The following is a 25,339-nucleotide window of genomic DNA, read 5'->3' as shown; positions in this document are numbered from 1 at the left end:
CAGCGGTTGGGGAAATAGCAAATATAGGGAAAAGCACAACCCTACCATAATGCGTTGCTTTGAGATGGCTTTGATCAGTGCATCACAAGTACTTTTGTCCCCTGGGAATGTCTACTTCTCAAGGTATTTCATTCTAGTACAAGGGGAGATGGGAGGTAGGCCTTTTTTTACAGGGGGGAAGAAGGTTGTGAAAGAGGGGTGGGAGGGGGAGCTGTCATGACTCCTTGGCCTTGAGGGCATTGTCCGCAGATTTGTTCCTGGACAGAACATGTGTGGATGCTGGCCATCTAGAAATGGATTCTGTCGCAGTGATTTGTGCCGACATACCGTTTCAAAAGATTTGTTTTCCCAGGGCTCCCAGTAACCTTGAAGACTCTGGAGTATGGCTCCTCAAAGGTAGTGGGGAGTGGGCTCTAAAGCACAAGGGAAGAGGAGGGTAATTGTAACAGTGGGGCAGGGGCGAGGCAGCTGATTGAGAGCTGAGTGCCAGGAACTTTCCCTGGTTGTATTTTATTATTGTATTTTGAAACCTAGTTGTCTGAGAAGTATGTTTTCAGCCCCAGCAGCCATGGACAATAGTAACATAGAATTGGCCTGTCCTAGAGTTGTATATTGTGCTCTGGGCCACAGTGCACGCTGCAGTTACAGACATACTCAATGAGCCCTCTACCTGCCAGCTCTGAAAGTGAACAGTCCTTCCCTGAACTGTCTCCACCTTGGGCCAGCCAGTGCCAGAGCCAGGTGCAGAAGGTGAATCAGAACTCTTAAGCTGGGGTCATTGTGAAGGAAACCTTGTAAATAAGAGATGCTCTTGGGTTTCATCTCAGTCCAGTCTGTTCCCAAGCTGCTTTTAAAGTTAGACTGTGGAATTTCTGGTCAAATTCAATAATAAATAAGCAGACTTGGATTAGATCTAAAAGCTGTGCAGCTTCCAAGAGGGAAAAAGTACTGATACAGGAGCAGATCATTTTCCTGAGAGAGATTTGTTTCATGAAAGAGAAAAACAGAACAGTCTGTTCTCACTTTTTAATGAGTTAAGAGAAGATATAATCCTTATAATTATTAAATAAGAACTTGACTGGAGAAGAGGGAATAAGGTAAAGTGAGAATCATGTTAGACCAAATAACATCTTTGAAAGTGGTAGGCAATAGAGTTGAAACTCTGTAAACCATGAAATAGAAAGCCAACTAGAGAAAAAATATAGCATGGCAGGATGGAATGGCCAGAGCACAGCCATGACCAAGGTGTCTCGCATGGGTAGTAATTCTTTTTTTTTTGAGACGGAGTTTCGCTCTTGTTACCCAAGCTGGAGTGCAATGGTGCGATCTCGGCTCACCGCAACCTCCGCCTCCTGGGTTCAGGCAATTCTCCTGCCTCAGCCTCCTGAGTAGCTGGGATTACAGGCACACGCCACCATGCCCAGCTAATTTTTTGTACTTTTTTTTTTTTTGTATTTTTAGTAGAGATGGGGTTTCACCATGTTGATGAGGTTGGTCTCGATCTCTTGACCTCATGATCCACCCGCCTCGGCCTCCCAAAGTGCTGCGATTACAGGCTTGAGCCACTGTGCCCGGCCTAGTAATTATTCTTAAGGAAAAGAACAGCGCGGGTGCAGCAGCGTCATCCAAAAGCTGTGGTAACAGTTCACAGAATGGACTTCATGCTTTGTAATGTTACGCCTAATGTTGGATTTCTGTGCTGTGCCACAGTGGTCAATATCAGAGTAAGTATAAAAGACCAACATCCACACATGCTTTGGCAAACAAGGATATTATACTCTGAGTATTTTATACCTAAGATGCCACTTATTTGAAAAATTCTCATATCTGGAGTTAAAAACTTCCCCAAACAAGTATCTTTGCCAAAGACTTCGTACTGTCAGTCACAAGTCCAAGTGTATTTATGAAAATTAGAAATATTGGGTCGGGCGTGGTGGCTCAAGCCTGTAATACCAGCACTTTGGGAGGCCGAGATGGGAGGATCATGAGGTCAAGAGATCGAGACCATCCTGGTCAACATGGTGAAACCCCGTCTGTACTAAAAATACAAAATATTAGCTGGGCATGGTGGCACATGCCTGTAATCCCAGCTACTCAGGAAGCTGAGGCAGGAGAATTGCCTGAACCCAGGAGGCGGAGATTGCGGTGAGCCGAGATCGCGCCATTGCACTCCAGCCTGGGTAACAAGAGCGAAACTCCGTCTCAAAGAAAAAAAAAAATTAGAAATATCCATCTCAAATAAGTGGAGGAAGGCTAGAATAATAAATGCCATTGGGATGAGTAAGCAACCAGCTAGGAAAAAAAATACGACCTCAGTCTGTAATCAGTTGAATGAATGAGCTGATGAAATGTAATCTATGAAACCATTAAATTACTAGAAGAAAATATAGGAGGGTATTTATGGAATTTTGGTTGGGAAAGGCCTTTTTTTTTTGAGACAGGGTCTCTGTTGCCCAGGCTGGAGTGCAGTGGCACGATCTCGGCTCACTGCAACTTCCGCCTCTCGGGTTCAAGTGATTCTCTTGCCTCGGCCTCCCAAGTAGCTGGGACTACAGGTGTGTGCCACCACACCCAGCTAAATTTTGTATCTGTAATACAGACGAGGTTTCATCATGTTGGCAAGGATGGTCTCGATTTCTTGACCTCATGATCCACCCACCTTGGCCTTCCAAACTGCTGGGATTACAGGCGTGAGCCGTTGCGCCTAGCTGCGAAAGGCCTTTTTTAAGCATGATACCAAAGACAGAACCTTGATTAGCGTCTTAAAAAGGGAAAACTAGTGTTCAGAAACCACAAAATCAAAATGCAAACGACACCCTAAGAAAAATATCTCATAACATAAAAAAAAGCAAAGGCTAATTTTCTTAAGAGATTTTACATTGCTATTTAAAAGGTGAATATCAGTAATAAATGGAGTGTTTCAGAACATTGATCATTCAGTTCTTAACAGCAAAAACATAAATGACCAATAATAATATAAATTTTAGCCTCACTGGTATTCATCAGAGAATGTAAAATAAAAGAGAACTAGTATCTCTCTTCTATCAAATAGGCAAAGAAAAAAATGTTAGGGTCCAGGTAATGCCAGTTTTAACTGCTGGAAGACATAAATGTTGATCCAGTCTCAACTCTTAAGGAATGGATTTTATTTTAAATGATGACTTGTTGAGGCTAACAACTTGCTATTATGCATTCATTTCATATAAAAAACATTGAGGAAAGTGACAAGATTTAATATTGCTGGTTTGTTCATGATGATAAATATTTTAGGAGAAGTTGATTTTTCATTTTAAAATGGTGCTAATTCTGTCAAATTGGAAAATTGAGAATAATTTAATTCCTAGGTGGCTTTTCCAAGCTTATTCGTGCTGGAGTGCCCTCTGCTGGCATCAGCAGCCATTTACTGACCCCAGACTCGGTATCATCTGAAGAGAGACACTGCCCTGTGGGATCTACAGGGTGTGTGGGAGACAGGGTAAAGAGGGAGTGGGGGGCACACAGCATGCGAATGGCTCAGACCCTAGGCATCCTCCTTGGTGCCCACCAGCCCACATTTCCAGAGGGCCTGCGCTGTTGTGAAGGCTGCAGCAAGCACTCACTAAGGCATTGATTCTCTCAGGTTCACTGCCATGTTCCCAAGGCTGAGAACCATGCCCAACAGAGGGTGGGTGCTCAGTAAGTGTTTGTTGGTGACTGTTAGTCATGTGTCCTCTAACTGACATTCTCTTGGGGAGACCAGCAGTAAGCAGATAAAGAAGTCACTTAAGGCATGAGATGTGTTCAGAGGGTTGTGCATTCCAGGAAGATGATAGGATGCAAAGAAACCAGTCAGATGGCCCCGAAGTATGTCACCTCCCTTCCCTGAGAGTGTGCTCAGCACCCGAAGGAGGCAGATAGCAGGCGGGTGGCAGCATGTAGCCCATTTCTATTCAGGCAGAGGCAGGACTCCCTCCAGTGTGTGTGCATTTGGTGATGGAACCAAGGAACTCGGCAGGCCTGTTTTTAAACTCCTGATTCTCTGTATTTGCCATATCCTAACAGAGTGTTTGCTTTTTGTTTCCTTTTTTTTTAATTTAAAGGATTTTTTTGTTTTGTTTTGTGTTTTTTGATAGATGAGGGTTACTACCAGGGTGGAAAATTTCAGTTTGAAACTGAAGTTCCCGATGCGTACAACATGGTGGTGAGTAGCCTGCGTTGAGCCTGTTGTTCTACTTCTCGGGCGGGGCTGCCTGTGGCTGTGGCCCACCACTGGCACAGGGCCCTAGCACTCCCCTCTGCGTGTGTCCATGTGTGACTGAGAACTCACTTCAGTATTTTTGGGATGAATGTCACTCATCAACAGTGTTTAGAGTGCCAGCAGAGAATTCATTTATTCAACAAAAACATATGAATAATATGTACCAGGCAGCCTGCCTGTGTATTTTCTGTAATTCTTGTCTGCTAAAGTCTGGCACTGAAGACAAAAGCATTTAATAAAATGACTGTAGTTTTGCTCATGATATAACACCAAAATTCCAGAAGTCTATCAAATGCATATTTTAGAATTTCAGAGAACAATGACTTGTAATTTTAAGCTATAAGTAATTTATACCTATAGTTTCATGTTAATCCCTCAGAGACCCTTTCAGGTAATAATTATGCCAAATACCATTACATTATGTCTTTGCTTTGGGGGAACTTACAGACCAAGGAGAGATAAAGTGTAGAAAATTAATGAAGTGATAAAAATGGTAAGTAGAAGACAGTAGAGATACTAAACTAGTTTTCCAAAATTCAGAGAAGGGAAAACAGTGATCACTTCGGAAAGTGGTCAGGGCTAGTTAAACTTTTAGGGGGAAATTGGATTGGAGTCACCGTGTTGTGGCTCAGAACCAGGGGAGGGTGTTGTAGGTGACATGGAAATGTGGTGAAATGTGGTGACAGTTGTGGACCTGAGAACTTACACACTGCAGAAGGCAGATGGACTAGGTCAAATGGAATGAACAACTGGAGTCGGGGAAGAATGGGGGAGAAAATGAGAAAACTCAGATCTGGGAGTTTGGTTGGGCTTTTTCGATTTGACAGTGACAACTGGAGATTCTGAATAATTCCATACTCTTGAGTTGGGGCATTAGAGAGGGCGTGGCTGCACCTCAGGGTTGGGTGTGATGTGTCTCAGCCCAAACTGCCAGGAGTTGTCGTGGGCAGCTCAGCGTCCTTGTCTTAATGGTGTGTGCTGTGGGTGTGTATTCCTCCTCACGTGTTCTAACTAACCCTCTTGGTCCATCAAGTAGGAAAGCACAAGCTGATGGTGCTGCCATGGGAAAGGAAGCCTCATTCCCATCATGAGGATGTGGGCCTTGGGAACACTGTGCCTGTTACTCGCTTGTAGAAAGTGTGTTCCCACTGCCTGACGAGTAAAGTTGCCCCTGACCCCAGTCACCTGGGCTCACTTCAGTGGCTGCAGCACTTTTTTTCGAAGCCAAACTTTAATCTGTGGAAATGAACTTTTTACTGGACTACTCCATTTAGAGTTCTTTGTGAAATGTAATTTATGGGGATGGGGAAGAGTTGGCAGTCCAAGAAATTTTTTAATTTGTAGACAAAGACTGGAAAATATACATTTCCAGTCTTTGTCCGTCCGCCACCTGCTGAGACTTTCCATCCTTCCTAAACCACACTGAGAAACCTGCTGACGGAGCGCTGCACACTGTCCAATGCGAGGTGGTTTCAGAGGCATGGTTTCAGTACAGATGTTTAGAATTTGGACTCTGGTGGTTTCTGGAAACAATCAGGCATACAGTATTTAAAATTCTATATTTAGATTTGCTGCTAAATACTTTTAGATAGGCCATCTCTGATAATGTTAAAATTAAAGGGTGGTGAGTTTATGACACACCATTCTGGATGTCATAGCAGGGATTTAAGTGTCAGCTGATAAACTTTTCAGGCAAGTCATGAGGCATCAGAGAACCATTGTTTCAGGTATATCTGGCATCATCTAGTAGCAGAGTTTCTTGTTTTCATTATAGGAAGCAAGCAAAACAAGAAAAAATACCAAGGAAGGAACAGGCATGATTGACAGCCTCCGTGTGCCAGGTTACTTTATTCCTTTCATGTTACTTTATTCATTCACATTACTTTATTCTTTTCTTCTGATATTTCAGTGAGTGATTTTTTTTTTTTTTTTTTTTTTAATTGAGATGGAGTCTTGCTCTGTCATCCAGGCTGGAGTGCAGTGGCATGATCTCAGCTCACTGCAACCTCTACGTCCCGGGTTCAAGCCTCATCTTCCTGTCATTGGGTGATCTTAACATTCATATCTTTATACATTAGAAAGTTAGGGTTCTGAAAGCTAAAGTTAACAACATTAGCTTTCCAATGTAGAGGGCTGAATTGTTGAAGTCACTTCATGTCCAGGGCTGCCCAGCTTTTAAGCATGTGCTCTTCTTGCCACACCAAGTGGTGAGAAAATGATTGTCATACTGTCCTTTTCCATCTGTGACTTCAAGAAATAGGAAGGAAAATGGAATAAAGAATGACTTGAAAGCCACTGAGCCTTGAAGACTTGTTTCCCTTATCAGTTGGAGACTGGCACAGAGGGTGAGATGGAGGGCAAGGCTTAAATTGTCCCAGGGATTTTCCTGTTCTTCTCTCATACCTGCTATTCCCCAGCCCCCCTCCCCACTACCAGTCCCCATGGGAAAATAAACACATCATCCCACTGCAGATTTTCTGAAGTTCTGTGTGCTGTGTTTGACCTTTAGCTCTCTTACGATGATGATCTTACATTTTTCTGTTTCCACTGCTGTCTCTTTTGGAAGTTTCATAAATGATGGACTGGTCAGATTTCATCAGGAATAAAACCTCATCTTCTCAAGCCCAGAAATGCTGAGAGCAGCTGTTGGCTCTGCATGAACTGTGTTCCCACCCTGCTTCTGTAGGGTCCTCTCCTCTCCTCTCCCCAGCCTTTCCTTCTTATCTGCCTTCCCCAACTTTTTTTTGGAGACAGAGTTTTGCCCAGGCTGGAGTCAATGGCGCGATCTCGGCCCACCATAATCTCTGCCTCCTGGTTTCAAGCAATTTTCCTGCCTCAGCCTCCTGAGTAGCTGGGATTACAGGCATGCACCAACATGCCTGGCTAATTTTGTATTTTTACTAGAGGCAGGGTTTCTCCATGTTGTAATCCCTCCATGTTACAGGCTGGTCTCGAACTTCCCAACCTCAGGTGATCTGCCCGCCTCAGCTCAAAGTGCTGGGATTACAGGCGTGAGCCACTGCACCGAGCTTTTGCTTTTTTTTTTTTTTTGAGATGGAGTGTCACCCTTGTCGCCCAGGCTGGAGTGCAGCGGCACAATCTCAGCTCACCACAACCTCCACCTCTTGGATTCAAGCAATTCTCCTGCCTCAGCCTCTTGAGTAGCTGGGATTACAGGTGCCCACCACCATACCCAGCTAATTTTTATATTTGTAGTAAAGATGGTGTTTCACCATGTTGGCCAGGTTGGTTTTGAACTCCTGACCTCAGGTGATCTGCCTGTCTTGGCCTCCCAAAGTGCTGGGATTATAGGTGCGAGCCACTGCACCCGGCCTTCTGTCCCCTTCTCGTGTTTTCTTTCTGTCTGCCTCTCATTCAGGCAAGTGTGGGGCAACTTCCTTAGGGGCCAGCATATGTCACTGGTGTCCCATCAGGGAGTATCCAGGGAACCATTAGGGTGTGGTAACTTGGTTGAACGTAAAAATAGTTGCATTTGCCATGTTTATAATGAATCATTACTGACAGACTCTCCTGAGCATCTCTTTCCTACTGGGCTGTGAGCCCTGAGGGAGTACCAGCTGTCTTGCCCAGACTTTTTCCAGTGTGTAGCCCATGCCTCCCACACTAGGCAAGACATACAGACTGTCCAGTGGTTGCCCCTCTCTCTGCCCCCCATGAACTTAACAGTGTAAAAAAGAGATGAAATAATTCAACCAATTTAGGAAGATCACGTAGGCACAGGCATTCAGGATAGTGTGAGGGCTCACTCTGAGGGCGCCACGTGGGTCGGTGAGAGTGGACACAGCAGTGGCCAGTGCGGAGCCTAGGGGTGGGCTGGGGCTTCTCAGGGTGCATCTGCTTCACAGCCATGACCAACTTTGCACAATTTCTGTACTTCATAAGGACTTATCTCCTAAGAATTATAGTTCCTGCAGTGAAGGTCTGTTATTAAGACTATGAATCTGGAAAACTTTTAGTAAAGTCAATCATTATTTTAGAATAAACTTTCAAAAGAAAAATGTCTATTTGGAATCCCCCACCCCATATCCCAACAGCTAAAATTCAGATTTTCTTTGTGTTTTTGTCCCTTTGTCTCTGAAATTTAACTCCTAGCCTGAAGCCTGCCTTGTAATTTGCCAGTTTAGAAACTGGCCAAACTGATGTGGTAACATTTAGTGAGATCCTACATTGTGCCAGGCTCCGTGTCAGACACTGGAGGGCCAAGGATAGGAACTTGTGACCTTTTAAGAATTCCAGACTCTGGGGAGACAGATACTGACATGGTAGTGTGGAGCCTGGGTGGTGACGTGGGCGATAGCTGTTCCTCAGGCTGGTGGGTCTGCCCAGAGGAGGAGCATGTGGCATGGCCTGGGGGTGCCTTGAAGGAAGAGGGAGCCTTAGCCCAGACCCCACCTAGCCTGTGGTGTCACACAGCCCTCAGGCGTGTGTTGGTCAGGAGCTGGTTGGAGGAAGCGGTGTGCTGCAGCAGGAGAAAGGATTGGAGCTCTTTGTTCTTGGCTCTGGTTTCCTCCTGGAAGTGAAGATGCCACGTCTCCTCACATGTTGGCCAAATCATATTACCTGGTCATGGCCAGCCCGGAAGGACTAAGGAAGGGCTGTTCTGCCCTGGGCCCTGGAGGAGAGCCAGAGACACTTAGCAGTGATGACCACCACAGGTGACACCTGAACTCCCACTCACCCTTCTTTGTATAAAATTATTAGACTTTGTAGGAAATTGAGACAACATGGCCATGCAAAAATAGAATATTAATCACCCGTAATCTGTCCACCTAGAGATGATCACCATGACTCTCTAATGTCTGTTGCAGACAGTATAAATCCCACATACCAATGGGGTAATGCTACGCATAGCCTGGTAACTCGGGGCTTTCCCATCATAATATGATGGATATAATGCATTCATGTCAGTCAATGCAGAATTGCATCATCATTAATAAGAGCACTTCTTTGTATGATGTATCGTTTTAAACCAGTCCTTTATCATTGGTCACTGGTTGACCAACCTTTTGTAGTATAAAGCAGACTTTCCATAAAGGGCTAAGTAAGGACCGTATATGGTTTCTGTTCTATATTCTTTTTTTTTTTTTTAAACAACTTTTTAAAAGGTAAAAACCAGTCTTTGACCATTTGAAAACAGTCCCAGCCTGGGTTTGGTCTGTAGGCTATGGTCTGCTGCCCCAGAACAAACAGGGCTCTGAGGTGAGTCTGGGACATGCATCTTAGGTCTGTCTGCCTCTTTCCTCTGGATCAATTCCTAGACATGGCATTATGGGTATTGAGTAACTGATGCTCCATTTTAAGGTTCTTGATAATCCTATTAAATTACCTTCCAGAGAGAAATGCCAGTTGGCATCCTTACTGTCCGTGGTTGAAAATTCCCTTTCCCTAACCACTTAACCAAGGTGGAATATTCGCCTTTTTGTTGTTGTTATTGTTGCCATTTTGGGAGGAAATGGTCTCATTTGATATCTGATTGTCATTTCTTTTTTTTTGAGAGCTCTGTCACCCAGGCTGGAGTGCAGTGGCACAGTCTCAGCTCACTGTAACCTCTGCCTCCCAGGTTCAAGCAATTGCATTTTCATTTCTTTCTTTCTTTCTTTCTTTTTTAATTTGAGACAGAGGATCACTGCCACCCAGGCCGGAGTGCACTGGTACGATCTTGGCTTACTGCAACCTCCTCCTCCTAGATTCAAGCAATTCTCCTGCCTCAGCCTCCCGAGTAGGTGGGATTACAGGAGTGCACCACTGCGCCCAGCTTATTTTGTATTTTTGGTAGAGATAGGGTTTCACCATGTTGGCCAGGCCTGTCTCGTCCTGACCTCGTGATCTGCCCGTCTCAGCCTCCCAAAGTGCTGGGATTACAGGCATGAGCCACTGTGTCTAGCTGTATTTTCATCTTAAGTTGGATGCTGAATATTGTTTCCTACTAATTAGCTATTTATATTTTTTATGAGCTGCTATTATGTCCTTTGCCTATTTTTCCATTGGGGATATTTGTTTTTCTCTAGATTTACTAGCATTCTTATATGTAAAGTATGTGAAACTTTTTTCTTAGCTTTTTTTAAGCTATGCTATAAATACTGTCTTTGTTTTGCATTTGCCATCTTTAGTTGATGTACAAGTTTGGTTTTTTTGTTTCGCTGCTTGAGTTTTGAATGTTATGAAATGCTTAAGGCCCAAGATGATCATCTGCATTTTCTTGTATTCCTCCTATAATTCTTTTATGTTTAATTTTAATGCATCTGGAACATTGTGTTTTTCCACATGGGCAGCCAGCGGCCCACTAAATAACCCACTTCCGTGTTGGTTTAAAAGGCCACATTTGTCATAGATTAGACTGCTGGCAGGGTGAGTGATGGTGGCCGTGCCAAGCACTGAGGGGAAATGTGGGAGGGCTGGGCATTGCTTGCTTGTCTAGCTGTGGGCCACTGGGGTTGGGGGGAAGGGGCTGCGGACCCAGTTTAGTTTGGAAAGTATGTGTGTCAGAAGCCAGGTGCAGAGTTTTGCCCTCTGTTCTGGAACCACAGTTAAAAGAACCATTGACAAAAGGAGGCATCTGTATTAACATCAAACTGTGGAAGGTGTGAAGGGGACAGGAGGAAGGGCAAATACCCCCCCCAAGCCTTTGGGAGATGTGGTAGTACAGGCTGGTGGTCATGTGTAAGGGCCTCTGTAGAAGGGGCACCTGCTTGGGAGGGAGAGTGAGTTTGCCAATTTTCTAAGTTCGTGCAGAAACAGAGTTGGTGACTCGGCCTAACGCTACACTGCCACTATGCAGTGACTCGAGGGGAGCACACAGCCCTGCCCTGAGTGGCAGTCTGCAGTTCAATGCCCCAGGAAGGGAAAGATGCAGTTCCTCCTTTCTATTAAATTTGTAGAAAAGCACAATGTGAAATTTATTTAACCTCATTGTGAACCTAAATTTGTCCTCAGACACATGCATTTGCACTGTCAGTTTAATCTTTTTTTTTTTTTTTTGAGTCTACTGATTTTATGGTATTTTGAGATTAGAAAGAATACTCACTGGGGTGTTGAAAAAGTATTTTTGCTTTATACAAATAAATGAAAAGATGTTTGAAACTATAAAAGTTTACTGGAAAGTTAAAGAGGATATTTGGATAATGAAGTATTTTCTAAGTGTGGCATCAAAGATAAAAATTTGATCACAAAAATAAAAAACCTCAGGAAACATCATAAATAAAAATTAATAGCAAATGATAAACAGGGAAAATGTTACCCATTTTACAAAAGGTTGATTGTTTTTTGAGATGACCTTTCTGATGAGATCCTGTGATTTGACACTTACTGCATATTAACCAAGGAGACTTGCTGTGGGAGGTCCTGGAGCAGAGACCCTCTCCCTCACTGCAGGTTGTGGGGGTGGGGGGTGGGTGTCACATCTTCTGAAGGACACAAGCAGTGTACCAGAAGCTAGGGTTTCCGACCAGCAGTTCCTCTTCCTGGGCTTCACCCGAGGAAACATTTCATCCAGAGTGTGAGCAAAGATTTGGGCATTTTTTGATAGAGCAGGGCCAGGAGAAGAGGAAGCGACCTAGGGGCCCAGAGGTAGGCAAGTGCTTGTTGAGCGCAGGCAGGACTACCGTGGAATGCGGGATGGCATCTGAAATGATGTAGCACAGCTTTATTCTGTAAAGAAAAATGAGTGTGCTGTATGCATGCTATGTGTGTGGCCTAGAAAAGAGGTGTGAATACATGTACATCAGGTGTCACATTATTTCTGGGTAGAGTTACGATGGAGGAGTATATGTATTCTTACTTAAAAAAACAAAACTGAAAGACAGCATAATTATATATTTACATATATTTCTTTTCATTTTTGTTGTCCTTTTCTCTGAGTATGGATTGCGTTTGTAATAGAGAGATCTGTTTGCTTTTGTTTTCTGGTTTGGAGGCAGGGTCTCACTCTGTCACCCAGGCTGGAGTACAATGATACAATCATAGTTCACTGCAGCCTCCAATTCCTGAGCTCAAGTGGTTCTCCCAGCTCAGCCTCCTGAGTAGCTGGGACGACAAGCAGGAGCTACCATGCCCAGCTCATTTTTTTTCTTTTTCTCTGGAGAGACAAGGTCTTGCTATATTGCCCTGGCTGATCTTGAACCCTTGGCCTCAAACAATCCTCTCACTTCAGCCTCCCAAAGTGCTGAGATTTTTTTCTCCTGGATATCTGTCGTTAATTATATTTTCTCCTCTTAGGTGGCCTCCCACCATGCCTGACCTAGAAAAATCTTAAAAGAACTTCATCCAAACCTGCCAAGTCATAAATGATGTTGATATACTTTATCCCCACAAATTCATTTTCATTCTCTTTCTCCCTTTAAATATAACATGGACTAGGGCTTTCACCTAGGAAAATGTATGTGACAGTAGCATCTTCAGAAAAATCCAGCAAAGGGAACAGGCTGTTCTTGTAAGTAGCAGTAACTTTCAGCCATAGTTAGCAACTTTTGGTGCAAAGGACTCTGGGGCTTCCGGTTTGATTTGGGCCAGAGGATGCAGAACTACTCCCTAGAGTGCACTGTGGACACCTGCAGTCTCAAACCCAGGGGGTATGGAAGGTGACAGAGGTCCAGTCACCAGCACTGTCAGCCAGCAGGACACATGGGCCTTGTAGAGAGGAGCTCAGAAGCCCACGGGCAGACTTGCTGCTGAGACCAGCCCTTGTGGATGCAACGCATTGATATATTCCTCGTAGGTGAGGTGGGCGAGTATTCAAGGTTGAACACATGCTCAGAGAGTCACATGGCACACTGAGTAAGCCATGAAACAGCATCTAGACAGGGGATGTGGTAAGGCTCTGGCCTGGAGATGTGATTTGCAGAGACTGTTGGTGTGATCTCTCTCATTTTCTCTGTGTTGCAGCCTCCCAAAGTGAAATGCCTGACCAAGATCTGGCACCCCAACATCACAGAGACAGGGGAAATATGTCTGAGGTGAGTTTCTTCTCTTTTCTTTCTTCTACATTTGTGAGTGTTGTATATGCGCGTCGGGCTCTTAAATGCATTGTCTCCTCTGAGAGAAGACTTTGAAGCATGCCCAAGATTAGGAAGGGCTTAGACTCAGCCGAAGTAGCTGTGGTTTCCTGCCTGCTCCCAAACCCTACCCTACCTTCTGCCAACAGACCAGTGTCCTCTCGTGGCCCTCTGGGGGCCACAGCCCTGCTACGTTCTTAGTGCAGCCTCCTTGCCTTTTCTGGATGGACTCCTGGGGTCCCTTATGTTGTTCCACTCCTATTTAAATGGGAGACCACATTCTCTCCATGTGGCTGATTTTAGCTAAGATGAGAAAATGTGATTAATGATAGATACCCAGGAGAAAAGATGCAGATGGCAGGCTTAAGACGACCTTGGGCACTTGTATTTAAGCTGCCCTCTCTACCAAAACGGTCCTGATAGGTGTCATGGCACTTAGGGCAGGCAGCCTTTTGGAGCTTCCTGTCTGCTGTGACTTGTGGCCCTGATACCTGATATGACAGAATGTCAGGGGTCAGTGATTTCTCCTCCTAAGTTTGCTGGAAAAGATGTATAGGTGGGTTGTTTGGTTTTTAAAATAAGTTTCACATTTGGGCTTTATTTTTTCTGCACTTTGTCCCTTTCATTACTTTAAGGCAGCAAGGTTGATTGCAGGGGCTTTGATACCAGACCACATGGACCCGAGTCCCTGTGGGTCTCACAGCCGCCCCCTGCCCCACTTGGGGCAGCTATGAGACTTTAGGCTGATTATTTATCTATATGTACCTCACACTCAGCCAGTTTGGAAAGTAGGCATAAAGTGTTTCCTTATCACATTTCTCCTACTTCTGACATGAAATGTGATTAGTGGCCTAAGTCAGTTCTCACGCTCAACCTCTGCCATCTCTTTTCTTTTGTTCCTCTCTCCTAAGTAAACACTCATCACCTTTGAAAGGAAATGTGTAAGCCATGGCTGCTGGAAATCTTACAGCAGGATGCCTTTCTCTTCAGAAGTACAGTTAGTGCCCATTTGCCCATTTTATTTTTGTATAGACTGTTCCCTTTCTTCACTATCAGCTTCAGTTTCCACAGATAGTTAGAAATACATTTTACCAGGCACACCTTTTTAAAAAGCATCTTCCCTTTACATGCCTGTCCTTTACGTGTTGAAATGTCAAAATTCCACCACCATTGGTTGCAGGTTATAAATGCATTTGGTCCAGGCCCCCACTGCCCCGATTCCTCCTGTGCTTGCAAGGACACCCGGCTTTCTTTCTGGAGGCCACACTCTGCTTCCCTGTCTTGCCCGAGCCTCAGTCAGAATTGGGTCCAGAATAGCAAGCTCTGTTATCCCTTTTGCTGTCTTCTGGGAAGCAGATGATTAGCAAAGCCTAACAGGGATGAACAGATGGTATCCCGATACAAAAGCCAGAAATCTTGAGGAAAAAGATTGTCAGATTTGACCACATAAAAATTAAGAACGCAAAATGGAAGGAGTAATTATTAAGTGGATTAACATCCTTGGTATGTAAATAGTCCTTACTATTCGTTATTAAAAAGATGGATGCTTCCTCTGGAAAAACGTGGCATTGGCTACAAAGAGGTGATAAGGAGAAATAGAGGTGGGCAGTAAATATCTGAGGAGGGTTCGCTCTCATTGGTAACCAGAGAAAAGTGCGGAAAACCATGAAGTGCGGCTTACCCCTTATCAGATTGGCAGGCACAAATCTAGTTAAGTGGTAAGCCACACCTCATGGTTTTCTTGGTCGGGGGCCGGGTGACAGAGAGTGAACAGACTCTCATTGTTGGAGGGTGCATATATTTGCACACCTTTCATTGGTCCTTCAGTCTTATAGACTACCTATAACTTGTATGTACCATTAGACTTGTCAGCTTCACTTCTAGGGATTTAATCTAAGGAACTAATGTGCCAGATTAATGCACAGGGACCACCTTGTTAGTGAAAAGCAGACAGTGTCCAGTGGCAGTGTTACGGTGTGTCCTGAATAAAGGGAAAGAAAAGCCCAGCCATCCCTCTGGTTTGTGGTGACCTCTGCTCTTCCCATAGCAGGACTGATTGGTGCCTGGTACTCCATGGGCCTGACTTTCATTTCTGGCACACAGGAGCACTTTCCTCTTTTAGAGAGCGTTGCTCTGGTTCCACCTTGGTATCCCAGCAGGGACCCTCCCCTTGCTCCGGCACAGGGTCAGAGGCTCCATGTCTGTGGGATTGGAAGGCCCAAGTCAAGAGCTCAGTTCAAGCTTCTCCTAGAGCCCAAGCTTCTATTCCAGTTCCTGGTGTGTCCTCTGCCTCCTTGTATAATGACATCTCTGATAGCCAGCTGTCTCTGTCTCCTGAGCTTTCGCTGGGACTATCCTCTGTGAGGCCAGGCTAGAACTTCCTCAGTGCCTGGGGACATTGCACCCCTGATGGGCCTCACTGCTGTCCAGACTGGTGGCCACCACATGCGGGGCCGGCCTTGCCTCCCCATTACCTGCTCCGGCCAGATGCTAAGCCCTCCTGTTATGCCTATGCTGTTGATGGCAAAGCTCAGGGTGAGCTTCCTTCCCCTTCATTCAGCTAATATTGATTGAGCCTAGGCACAGGCAGAGCAATTAGCATTCCCTGCTTTTATGGGTGAAACAGGCGTTCGACAAATAAATGACAAATATGTAACTGAAGGTTGCATTAAGATCTATCTAAGAAAAGGATTAGCTAGATCATTCTAGTAACAAAATATAGCCACTGGGATTTGACTTGGTTCCCAAAAAGTTACTCCAAAGTTGACAATTCAGATCTACAAGTCACCAATACCTCTGTAGGGTAGAAAGACATCCAACCCGTTGGTAGGGTACACAATTTGAGTTTTTCTTTTTCTTTTTTTTTTTTTTTGGAGACAGAGTCTTGCTCTGTCGCCCAGGCTGGAGTGCAATGACACAATGTCAGCCCACTGCAACCTCTGCCTCCTGGGTTCAAGCGATTTTCCTACCTCAGCCTCCCAAGTAGCTGAGACTACAGGTGCGTGCCACCACGCCCGGCTAATTTTTGTATTTTTAGTGGAGACGGGGTTTCACCATATTGTTGAGGCTGGTCTTGAACTCCTGACCTCCTGATCTGCTGACCTTGGCCTCGCAAAGTGCTAGGATTACAGGCATGAGCCACCATGCCTGTCCTCTCCTTTTTTCTTTTTAAGGGTAAAAGTAAACTTTAATCATCAATTTAAGGTTAGTTATCTGTTTTTTTAAACTGATCTTCATAGACAACTAAGATTATAACTTTGATTCAAACTCTACATACTTTTATCCTGATCTAAATTGGCTTATGTGAATTTAAACAGACTCAAATTCAAAAAAGTTTATTAGCGGTAACAATTATAGTCTGTAAAACCTGATATTTTATGTACAGATCAAAGCCACAGCATAATAAAATAATTCGACAAATGCAAAAGTAATTTTATCTCCAGAAGGAAGCTTGGCAATAAATTATACATTTTCAAAATATGGAATGATCATTTAATCTTTTTAAAATTATTTTTAAATTTTTTTTTTTTTACTTTTTAAGATTGCTGTGAAAATGCCAGTCTTCTCTGTATCATCCCAGTTTGAGCATATGTGCTGTGGAAGTGAGCACTGGAATGATCATTTCCATGCAAGTATATGATGTGCCTTTGCAGCCGGTAGACAGTAATGACCAGGACTCTCAGGTACTAGCTTCAGAAATAGGGCCTCACCAAACCCCTGAATCCTGGTGTGCCTTCCCTGAGCATGGGCTCCCCACCTAAGGACTGATTGATATCCAGAATTTTGGATTAATCTTTTATCCTCAAGCTTTTTTTTTTTTTTTGGAACTTAAAGAAAAGAAAAAAAAGTTATTAAAATGTCGTATGCTGGAAGCTCCTATTGTTGTTAACCTGCATCAGCAGTGTTTCAGAACATCAGTGCCAGTGAGCTGCCCAGGTTGGAAGAACAACACTGTTCATGAGGTGTATGCCCTTGGACATGTCTTCTCTGTGCCTTGGTTTCCTCCTGTATGAGACAGGGAAACAGTGATACTTCCTTCACAGGTGGCTATAGGCATTAAGTGAATTTAATGGCACAGCACCTAGGATTGTGCCTGACATACACATGATACGATCTAAGCTTCAGTTACTCCTGTTGTCATCTTGTCATTTTGTTACCATTGTCATTTTCTTTTTTGAGACAGAATAGTCCTCACGCTATTCCCAGGCTGGAGTGCAGGTTTGCAGGTACGATCACAGCTCACTGCAACCTCAAACTCCTGGACTCAAACAGTCCTCCGGCCTTTGGGACTACAGGTGTGCACCACTATGCCTGGCTAATTTTTTAATTTTTAGTAGAGACAGGAAATCACTCTGTTGCCCATGCTGGTCTCAATCTCCTGGGCTCAAGTGATCCTCTCACCTTACCTCAGCCTCCTGGAATGCTGGGATTACAGGCTTGAGCTACCACATGCAGCTACCATTGTCATTTTTTGAATATTAAATTGACAGATGTTCTTTATGTGTTACTTTAAACATGCTTTTTCTTTGCCCAAAACGTCCATGTCAAGTATTACAACAAATAGACACACATAACACAAGACATTATAATTGAATATGTGTATAACCTTGGAGGTAGAAATGCCTTCCTCAGCAAGAAGAAACGGACAAGCCACAAAGGAAAAGATAGGTTTGATAAAAAGTAGATCTCCTGCATGGCATAGGTGAAGACAAAACACATACCAGGAGGAGTAGTCGGCAGCGAGCAGGGCACCCATGGCTGCTCCTCACTAACCACTGTGTGTTTCTCTGTCTTTTTTAGTTTACTGAGAGAACATTCAATTGACGGCACTGGCTGGGCTCCCACAAGAACATTAAAGGTAGAGTCTGTGTCTTCATCATAAGTTGTCCCTGTGGTCCTCTTCCTGCAGTAGCCAGCCTCCTGAGAAAGCAGCACATGTCCTTACCTGTCACAGCCACACCAATGGCCAGGCACAACCTGCCTCCTCTTCTCCCTGCTGCTTGGGGCTACTTAGTCAGTCGCTGACCTCAGTCAGTTTGGGCCAGATGAGCATCCTTCTCGGCTTTGCCTGGCACTGTTCTAGAACCAGAGATAGGAGCTCGAACTACAGGCTTCACAACCAAACTACTCGCCACATAGGAAACCTCATGGCCACCATTCATTTAACAGGGATGTCTTGAGCTCTTCAGGCCACTAGATGTTGGAGGAAGAACAGCAAACTGATGTGCAGACCACTCCCTATGGCCAGAGAAGACCATCAAGTGTTGGGTACCTAACACCAGGCAGGGACCCTAGGGGAACAGCACAGGAAAGGGGGTTTTGGCTCGGTTCCAGCATCAGGGGACACTGCAGACTGCACACAGTCCTGACTCAGCTCTTCCGAGCCGTAGTCTCTGCCACTTTGGGCAGCCCACCCAGTCTTTTCTTAGCCTCTCCCCACGCTCTAGGAATGTCCTGGCCTCTCAGAACTTTCCCTCTGCAGGCTGTGTCTCCACCTGGAAGGCAGTCCTCTCCTCTAGCCCTCTACCTGGCAGACTCCTGCTCCCCTCAGGCTCAGAGGCTGTCATTGCCTCTGGAGCCTCTCCTCCCAGGGTGGGTGATCTGGGGAACCCATCTCGTGGACAGTGCTGGCCTGCTGCCCTGCCCACCTGTCCATCCCCCTTCCTCAGGCTGAGGGCTCATCTTTACCCACATTCTGGCCCTAGGCCTGGCTCACATCGGAAGGTCAGGGATGGGTGGGTGGATGGACTGACACACTAGAGAAAGCAGAGAAGGACAAATAAAATTACCAACTTTCAAAGAGTAGGGGATGAGCATGAGAACAGGCCTAAAAACTCTTGAGTTGATGAAGAGGAAAATGGAGAATGAATTTCTGATTCACAGATGGCAAATAGTACACATAGAACCACACTGGCTTTCAGTTTTAGGTAATGAAAATCTCTGATCCTTGAATTGTGAATCTTCCATGATTCTTAAATAACTAAAGCAAAGTTATTAAGAAAACTTAGTAGGATGAGAGGTAATTAACTTATCTACAACCCCAAGAGGCAGTAGGTGTAACACAACAGACTATTTTAAAGGTGGCTTTTTAGAAGTTAGACTGTATTTGGTGGAAACAGCTAAGAGTGATTTAAGGTGGAGCCCCTGTTCAGACACTGGCTAGTGGGCCCTGCTGTGCAGGAGTAGGCTTGTCAGGTCCGACTGGGAGGGTGACTGATGCTCTCTTTGATTTGATATTCACTACCTGAGACTATTCATCTCTTTGCATTTTCCAGAGTTGTTTGTTATACTTGAAGAGAAGTGATTTTTATTTTCTATCTTGAGAAAAACAAGCCATGCTGAAGACAGGTTTTGATACAGTACAATGTGTATTTCTTGATCATGGGTTTAAAAGACTTCAGGTGCACAATGGCCTGAAACTTCTTTTCTTTTTTATTTTAGGATGTTGTTTGGGGATTAAACTCTTTGTTTACTGTAAGTATGGTGATCCCAAGTTTTTCTTGATTTCCTTTTTGCTGGTTTTAAACATTGCATTAAGGTTAACAGAAAACCATGTTAAGAAATGAAACATGGGTTGGGCACAGTGGCTCACGCCTATAATCCTAGCACTTTGGGCAGATCACTTGAGCCCAGGAGTTGGAGACCATGACCAAACCCCATCTCTACAAAAAATTAGCTGGGCATAGTGGCACACACCTGTAGTCCCAGCTACTTGGAAGGCTAAGGTCAGAGAATTTCTTGAGCACTGGAGGCAGAGGTTGCCATGAGTTCATATTGCACCACTGTACTCCGCCTGGGTGATAGAGACTCTGCCTCAAAAGACAGATACACACACAAAAAAACCCAAAAAACATGCTGGCTGGGCATGGTACCTCACACCTGTAATCCTAGCACATTGGGAGGCCAAGGCAGGAGGATCACCTGAGCCCATGAGTTTAAGACCAGCCCGGGCAACATAGCAAAACCTATCTCTAAAAAAAATAATAAATTAAATAATAACCTACCATGCAAATAGTTACATAGTCACACCTTTTTTCTGTTGCACTTGTATGAGTCAGAAGTAGAACAGTAAGGTGGGGAATGAGGGGCCTTTGCAGTGACATGTGAAGAGGTTGTCTGGGGCAGGGGACACAGCAGTCTCCCCTGCTGAGCGCTTTCTCAGGGACAAAGCTGATTCCACTTGCTTTAGCCCCTTCCAGCAGAGTGGCCATTAATTACCCTGGGCTCAGTTGGCCCAGTTCATGTCTGTGCCTGTGGCTGCACAAGCCAGCCCAGGGAGTGGCCCTGTCACCTCCCAGGTGTCCTGCTTGGGGTGGATGGTTATGTGGTTACCCAGCCTTGAAGGCTTTGCACGCATGTAGAACCTCAGAGTTGTCTTTTTGTCGGTGATGAGCTGCTGAAGCTTGCTCTTCTCAGGAGGCAGCACTCCTCAGACAGTGCCCTCAGGGCAGGAAGAGGCTAAATGGACTCAACTAAAAGCTGTTGATTGGATTTTTTTTTAATACAATATTATATGTTCCTTTGAATTTTTACTTTTTGATTCATAAAAGTGCTTTTAAAGAAATAAGCTTCAGAGATTTGTTTGTGAAAAAACAGGTTTTGCTATTTTTGATAAATCCTATGATCTTGGATAGTCCACCCAGGCCAGTGGGCTGTTTTCGGGGCATCCTCCTGGCCAGTGTCATGGCTGTGGCCTACAGCAGATGCACCTGCAGGACTCAGTTGGACTAGGGGCAGGTCTCCTCTTTCTTGTCCTTTCATCTGAGGGCACAGTTTTCTTTTTACTATCTTCAGCAAAAGAAAAAACAGCAGAGCCTCAAACCAAACTGTGAGTCCCTGCCTACCTTTTTATCTTTCTGTCTGATGTTACTTGGTGAAACCCTGTCACACAAGCAGAGAAACCAAGCACATCTAGCGATTTCTGGCTTTCCCTGAATCTCCATGGGAGGTCATACCTGATGGAGACCTGGACTGGACAGTTTTCTGCTAGTTTCAGCTGCTTTGTTCTGCGTCTGTCTGGCTTTTTCTTTGAAGTGAATGAAGTTTTATTTCTGGAGCCTAATTTGAAATCTGTCTGGCAGTTGTGTTCCATTGTAATGTTGAGTCTTGGCATCTCCAGATTTTATTGAGACAGACAAAGAGGACAGATGGGAACTCAGGCCCTTCTAGGGGCCCCACATGCTGTCATTGTCACCAGCCACCATGATGTTTTTTTTTTTTCTGGAGCCCACCATGTCTGCCTTAGGTTCTTTGGCTCTGAATAGGTTTTGACTGGCAACTCGCTACAGGGAAATTAATGAGAGGAAAGAAAAAAAATACAAAAAATTAGCCAGGTATGGTGGTGGGTGCCTGTAATCCCAGCTACTTGGGAGACTGAGGCAGGAGAATTTCTTGAATCCAGGAGGTGGAAGTTGCAGTGAGCCAAGATCGCACCATTGCACTCAAGCCTGGGCAACAAGAGCGAAATTCCCTATTAAAAAAATAAATAAATAAAATAAGAGAAATCTACTACAGCCATCTCCAAGTGCTCCAAACCTTTGTAAATTCTGATGAACTCATTTATTTTAAGTCTAACATACAGTAAAGAAGATAAGGAATTTGCCGTGTCTGTTATAGTCTTTATATAATATTTAATTTACATTTTTGCCTTTTTCTAGGACTTGGAATCTAGTTCTCCAGCCGTGAATGACTGTAGAGATTTACAGTTTTTCTTTGCTATTTTGTAACATTTTAATTTTCATTAATATGATCATAGCCATATTAATCTCCAGGAACATAGTCCCCAAACTTAACATAATTCCTGAAGAAAAATATGATTGTCTTGACAAAGATCCATCCTACAGCCTGGAAAGCAGTGACTCATCATAAGGACAAATTGAGCCCCCTGATTTTTTTTTTTTTCCTCTTTTTGAGACAGAGTCTTACTCTGTTGCCCAGGCTGAAATATAGTGGCGCCATCTCAGCTCACTGCAATCTCTGCCTCCAGGTTCAAGCAGTTTTTCTGTTTCAGCCTCCCGAGTAGCTGGGACTACAGGCATGTGCCACCATGCCCGGCTAATATTAGTATTTTTAGTTCAGATGGAGTTTCACCGTGTTGGCCAACCTGGTCTCAAACTCCTGACCTCAGGTGATCTTCCTGCCTCAGCCTCCCAGAGTGCTGGGATTACAGGCATGAGCCACCATACCCGGGCAAGCCCCCTTGATTTTCAGCAAGAGGGATGAGCAGATTGAAGATAAGATAGGGTTTCTGTTCCGAAGTCCAGAGTGCTTCTTGGGGCTGAGGGGCGTAGCCATTCCAGTGCTTTTCCAGGGAGACTGGGTCTGGCATCTGAGTCTGGGGACATGAGCCAAGCAGCACTGCTCTGCAGTTTGCTCAGGTTCCAGATGTTGTCATTACTGGCTGTGAGTGGGAGTCGTGGTGAAGCAGAGTAAGAAGATAAAGGAAAGTTCAGGGAAGGCCCCAAGAGAATCCATTGGTTCGAAACGTCAAAGCTGTTAATCACAGAAGAAAAGTTAATTTTTATGGAAAAGAAGGGGATTTTTATTTGGAAATGCTTAATGAGAGTGGTTTTCATTCTCCAGTTACCACAAATAGCATTAGAAATGAATGTGATTGCTGTTTTCTCCATCTTCACCAAACTTTGTAGAACTGCATGCCAGCGTGTATCTCTGATATGTCAGAGATAATCTTCTTTCAGTCAGTTGTCAATCACCATTTTGAAAAAAATACCCGTATGTTCGATACTTTCCTATCACAAGCACTTGAGTTCTTAGTGGGATTCTTAGTTCTCCAGTTTGGTCTGCCATTTGCTAATTAGACTTCTTACTGGGTCATGAAATGAAGACTTTAACATCAGAAAAACAATTCTTCCAATGCTTACGTTAAGTTTCTCTCTTTTTAAGGATCTTTTGAATTTTGATGATCCACTGAATATTGAAGCTGCAGAACATCATTTGCGGGACAAGGTGAGCCAGGTTATTCTAGGTTGATGTACTTGTCACAAAGACGGTTACTACTGTCTCTCGATTGGATAAATAAGAAACTGAGAGTGGTGGGATGCAAGGCTAGAATTCAAAGCAATTTGTAAATAATATGGTATAGGAAATGTTTGTAACTTCAGGAAAATGCTTTACCCAAGGTCAGAGAGGATTGGTGTGTGTTTGTTTTTTGTTTTTATTGAGACAAGATTTCACTCTGTCACCAAGGCTGGAGTGCAGTTTTGCAGTCGTGGCTCACTGCAGCTTCCACCTCCTAGGCTCAAGTGATCCTCCCACTTCAGTCTCCTTAGTAGCTGGGACTACAGGCGGATGACACCACGTTCAGCTGATTTCTTTTTTGTAGTGATGGGGTCTCGCTTTGTTTACCAAGCGGTCTTGAACTCTCTTGGCCTTAAACGATCCTCCTGCCTTGTCCTTCCAAAGTGCTGGGATTACAGGCATGAACCACGTCACCCACCCAAGAAGTGATTTTTATTTGATGTGATTTCCTAGTGGAATTTAGTATGAGTAATTTATAACAGGTATAGCATTAGCATGGTGGCGTTGTGATTATACCTGTAATCCCAACCTTTGGGAGGCCAAGGTGGGCAGATTGCTTGAGCTCAGGAGTTTCAGACTAGCCTGGGCAACATGTCAAAACACTCTCTTTACAAAAATTAGCCAGGTGCATGGTGGCACAAGCCTATGGTCCCAGCTACTCAGGAGACTAAGGTGGGAGGATTGCTTGTGCGTGGGAAGTTGAGTGAGCCAAGATTGTGCCACTGCACTCCAGCCTGGGTGACGGAGTGAGACTCTGTCTCTAAATAAATAAATAAAGGGTAGGAACATAGAAGGAAAAATGGATGGTGTCACAACCTCCCAGCCTCCAGCGGTCCACCTTATCCTTCCACACCTTTTGCTGAGGTCATCTGCATTCATATACATTTGGTTTTGATTTTTACCCAAAATAATGAGATCCTATTCATTACTCTTTATAATTTTTATTTAGTTAGTTTTTAGGGCAGCACCCTAAGCTTGTAAAGGTTCAGAGAGCTCCCCCTATTCATTGTTTTTCACCTTCAGTTCCACTTCTAAAAAAGTTTTCTCCTCTAATGCAGTGCATAAACGATCACTCATTCATTTCAGGAGCCACATTATATTCCATAAAGTGGCTCACTATATTTTGTTTCTAACCATTGTCTTCTTGGTGGACATTCAGGTTTTCTTCTTACGGGATTTTTTTTCAACTACAAACAATGTAATGAATATCTTTTATGCACACATCTTAAATACGAGGGTTTTTATTTCTGCAGAAGAGAATCCTAGAACTGGCATTACTAGGATTGTGTGTGTCCTTAATTTGAACACCTTTTGCCAGGTTGTTTTTCCTTGAGGCTTTCCAGCAGCACAGGCAGACAGGCACCTGTTGCCCTGAACACTCTGCTCCATGGAGATGTACTCTACTTTCTGAACTTGTAGAGAGGTTGGGCATCTAGAGAGGTTGGGCATCTTTTTGTTTAAATGTGGCATTAGCTGTTTGCATCGCTGAATTACTTGTTCTTATTTTTGAGTCATTCTTCTATTAGATTGTTTGATTTCCTTTGAATTTTAGGAGTCTTTGTTGGAGATGTGAATCTTTGGTCAGTCACTTTTGCAAATACCAGGGATTAGCCACAGATGCTACTAAATTGTGCTTCTATCTTGCCTATTTACAAATGGATTTGAGATCTTCCAGTAAGACACCTGTTTAAGAAGACCGTTTACCTAGAAAGAATATATTAAAACTCACTGGGAAGAAAAAAGTACAACAAAACCCAGGCTGAAAGAATTAGAGTCGCTGAATGTCACCTTTCCACTGTGCTTGAGTAGCAAGGCAGCAGTGGTTTGAACTGTGTGATGAAAGAAAGCATACAAGCCTTGAGGGGAAGCACTGCAGGCAAGGGGTCTGAAATGATGTTACCGCTGGCCCAGTGCAAAGTGCACGGAGCAGGAGCCTGCAGACGGGCCATGTGTGGCTACAGCTGAGGTGGCTCAGACTAGCGGGGGCTCTGGCTGGATTTGGTGGTAGAATCTCGCATTCTGTTCTCTGAACCAGATTCCCTATGGCAGCCTT

At 44.3% G+C, this 25,339-nt stretch overlaps 1 protein-coding gene across 6 annotated transcripts in view; it reads left to right on the top strand.

The window, feature by feature from the left end:
- Positions 1 to 25,339, top strand: part of UBE2F (ubiquitin conjugating enzyme E2 F (putative)) — an 83,213-nt gene that overhangs the window by 48,846 nt on the left and 9,028 nt on the right. For 3 of the 6 annotated variants that reach the window (XM_074398776.1, XM_039469757.2, XM_074398777.1), the window contains 5 exons: positions 4,113 to 4,180; positions 13,139 to 13,209; positions 18,049 to 18,106; positions 19,690 to 19,722; positions 23,152 to 23,214. In XM_074398776.1, coding sequence (XP_074254877.1) covers positions 4,113 to 4,180; positions 13,139 to 13,209; positions 18,049 to 18,106; positions 19,690 to 19,722; positions 23,152 to 23,214 — 293 coding nt within the window. Of the gene's footprint in view, positions 1 to 4,079; positions 4,181 to 13,138; positions 13,210 to 18,048; positions 18,107 to 19,689; positions 19,723 to 23,151; positions 23,215 to 25,339 lie in introns of all 6 variants that reach the window. The other 3 variants (XM_074398775.1, XM_074398774.1, XM_074398778.1) reach the window with 2 other exon arrangements.

The sequence above is a fragment of the Saimiri boliviensis genome, chromosome 5 (genome assembly GCF_048565385.1).
Source record: "Saimiri boliviensis isolate mSaiBol1 chromosome 5, mSaiBol1.pri, whole genome shotgun sequence".
NCBI classification, from domain to species: domain Eukaryota; kingdom Metazoa; phylum Chordata; class Mammalia; order Primates; family Cebidae; genus Saimiri; species Saimiri boliviensis.
This window is presented reverse-complemented; position numbering and strand designations above follow the sequence as displayed.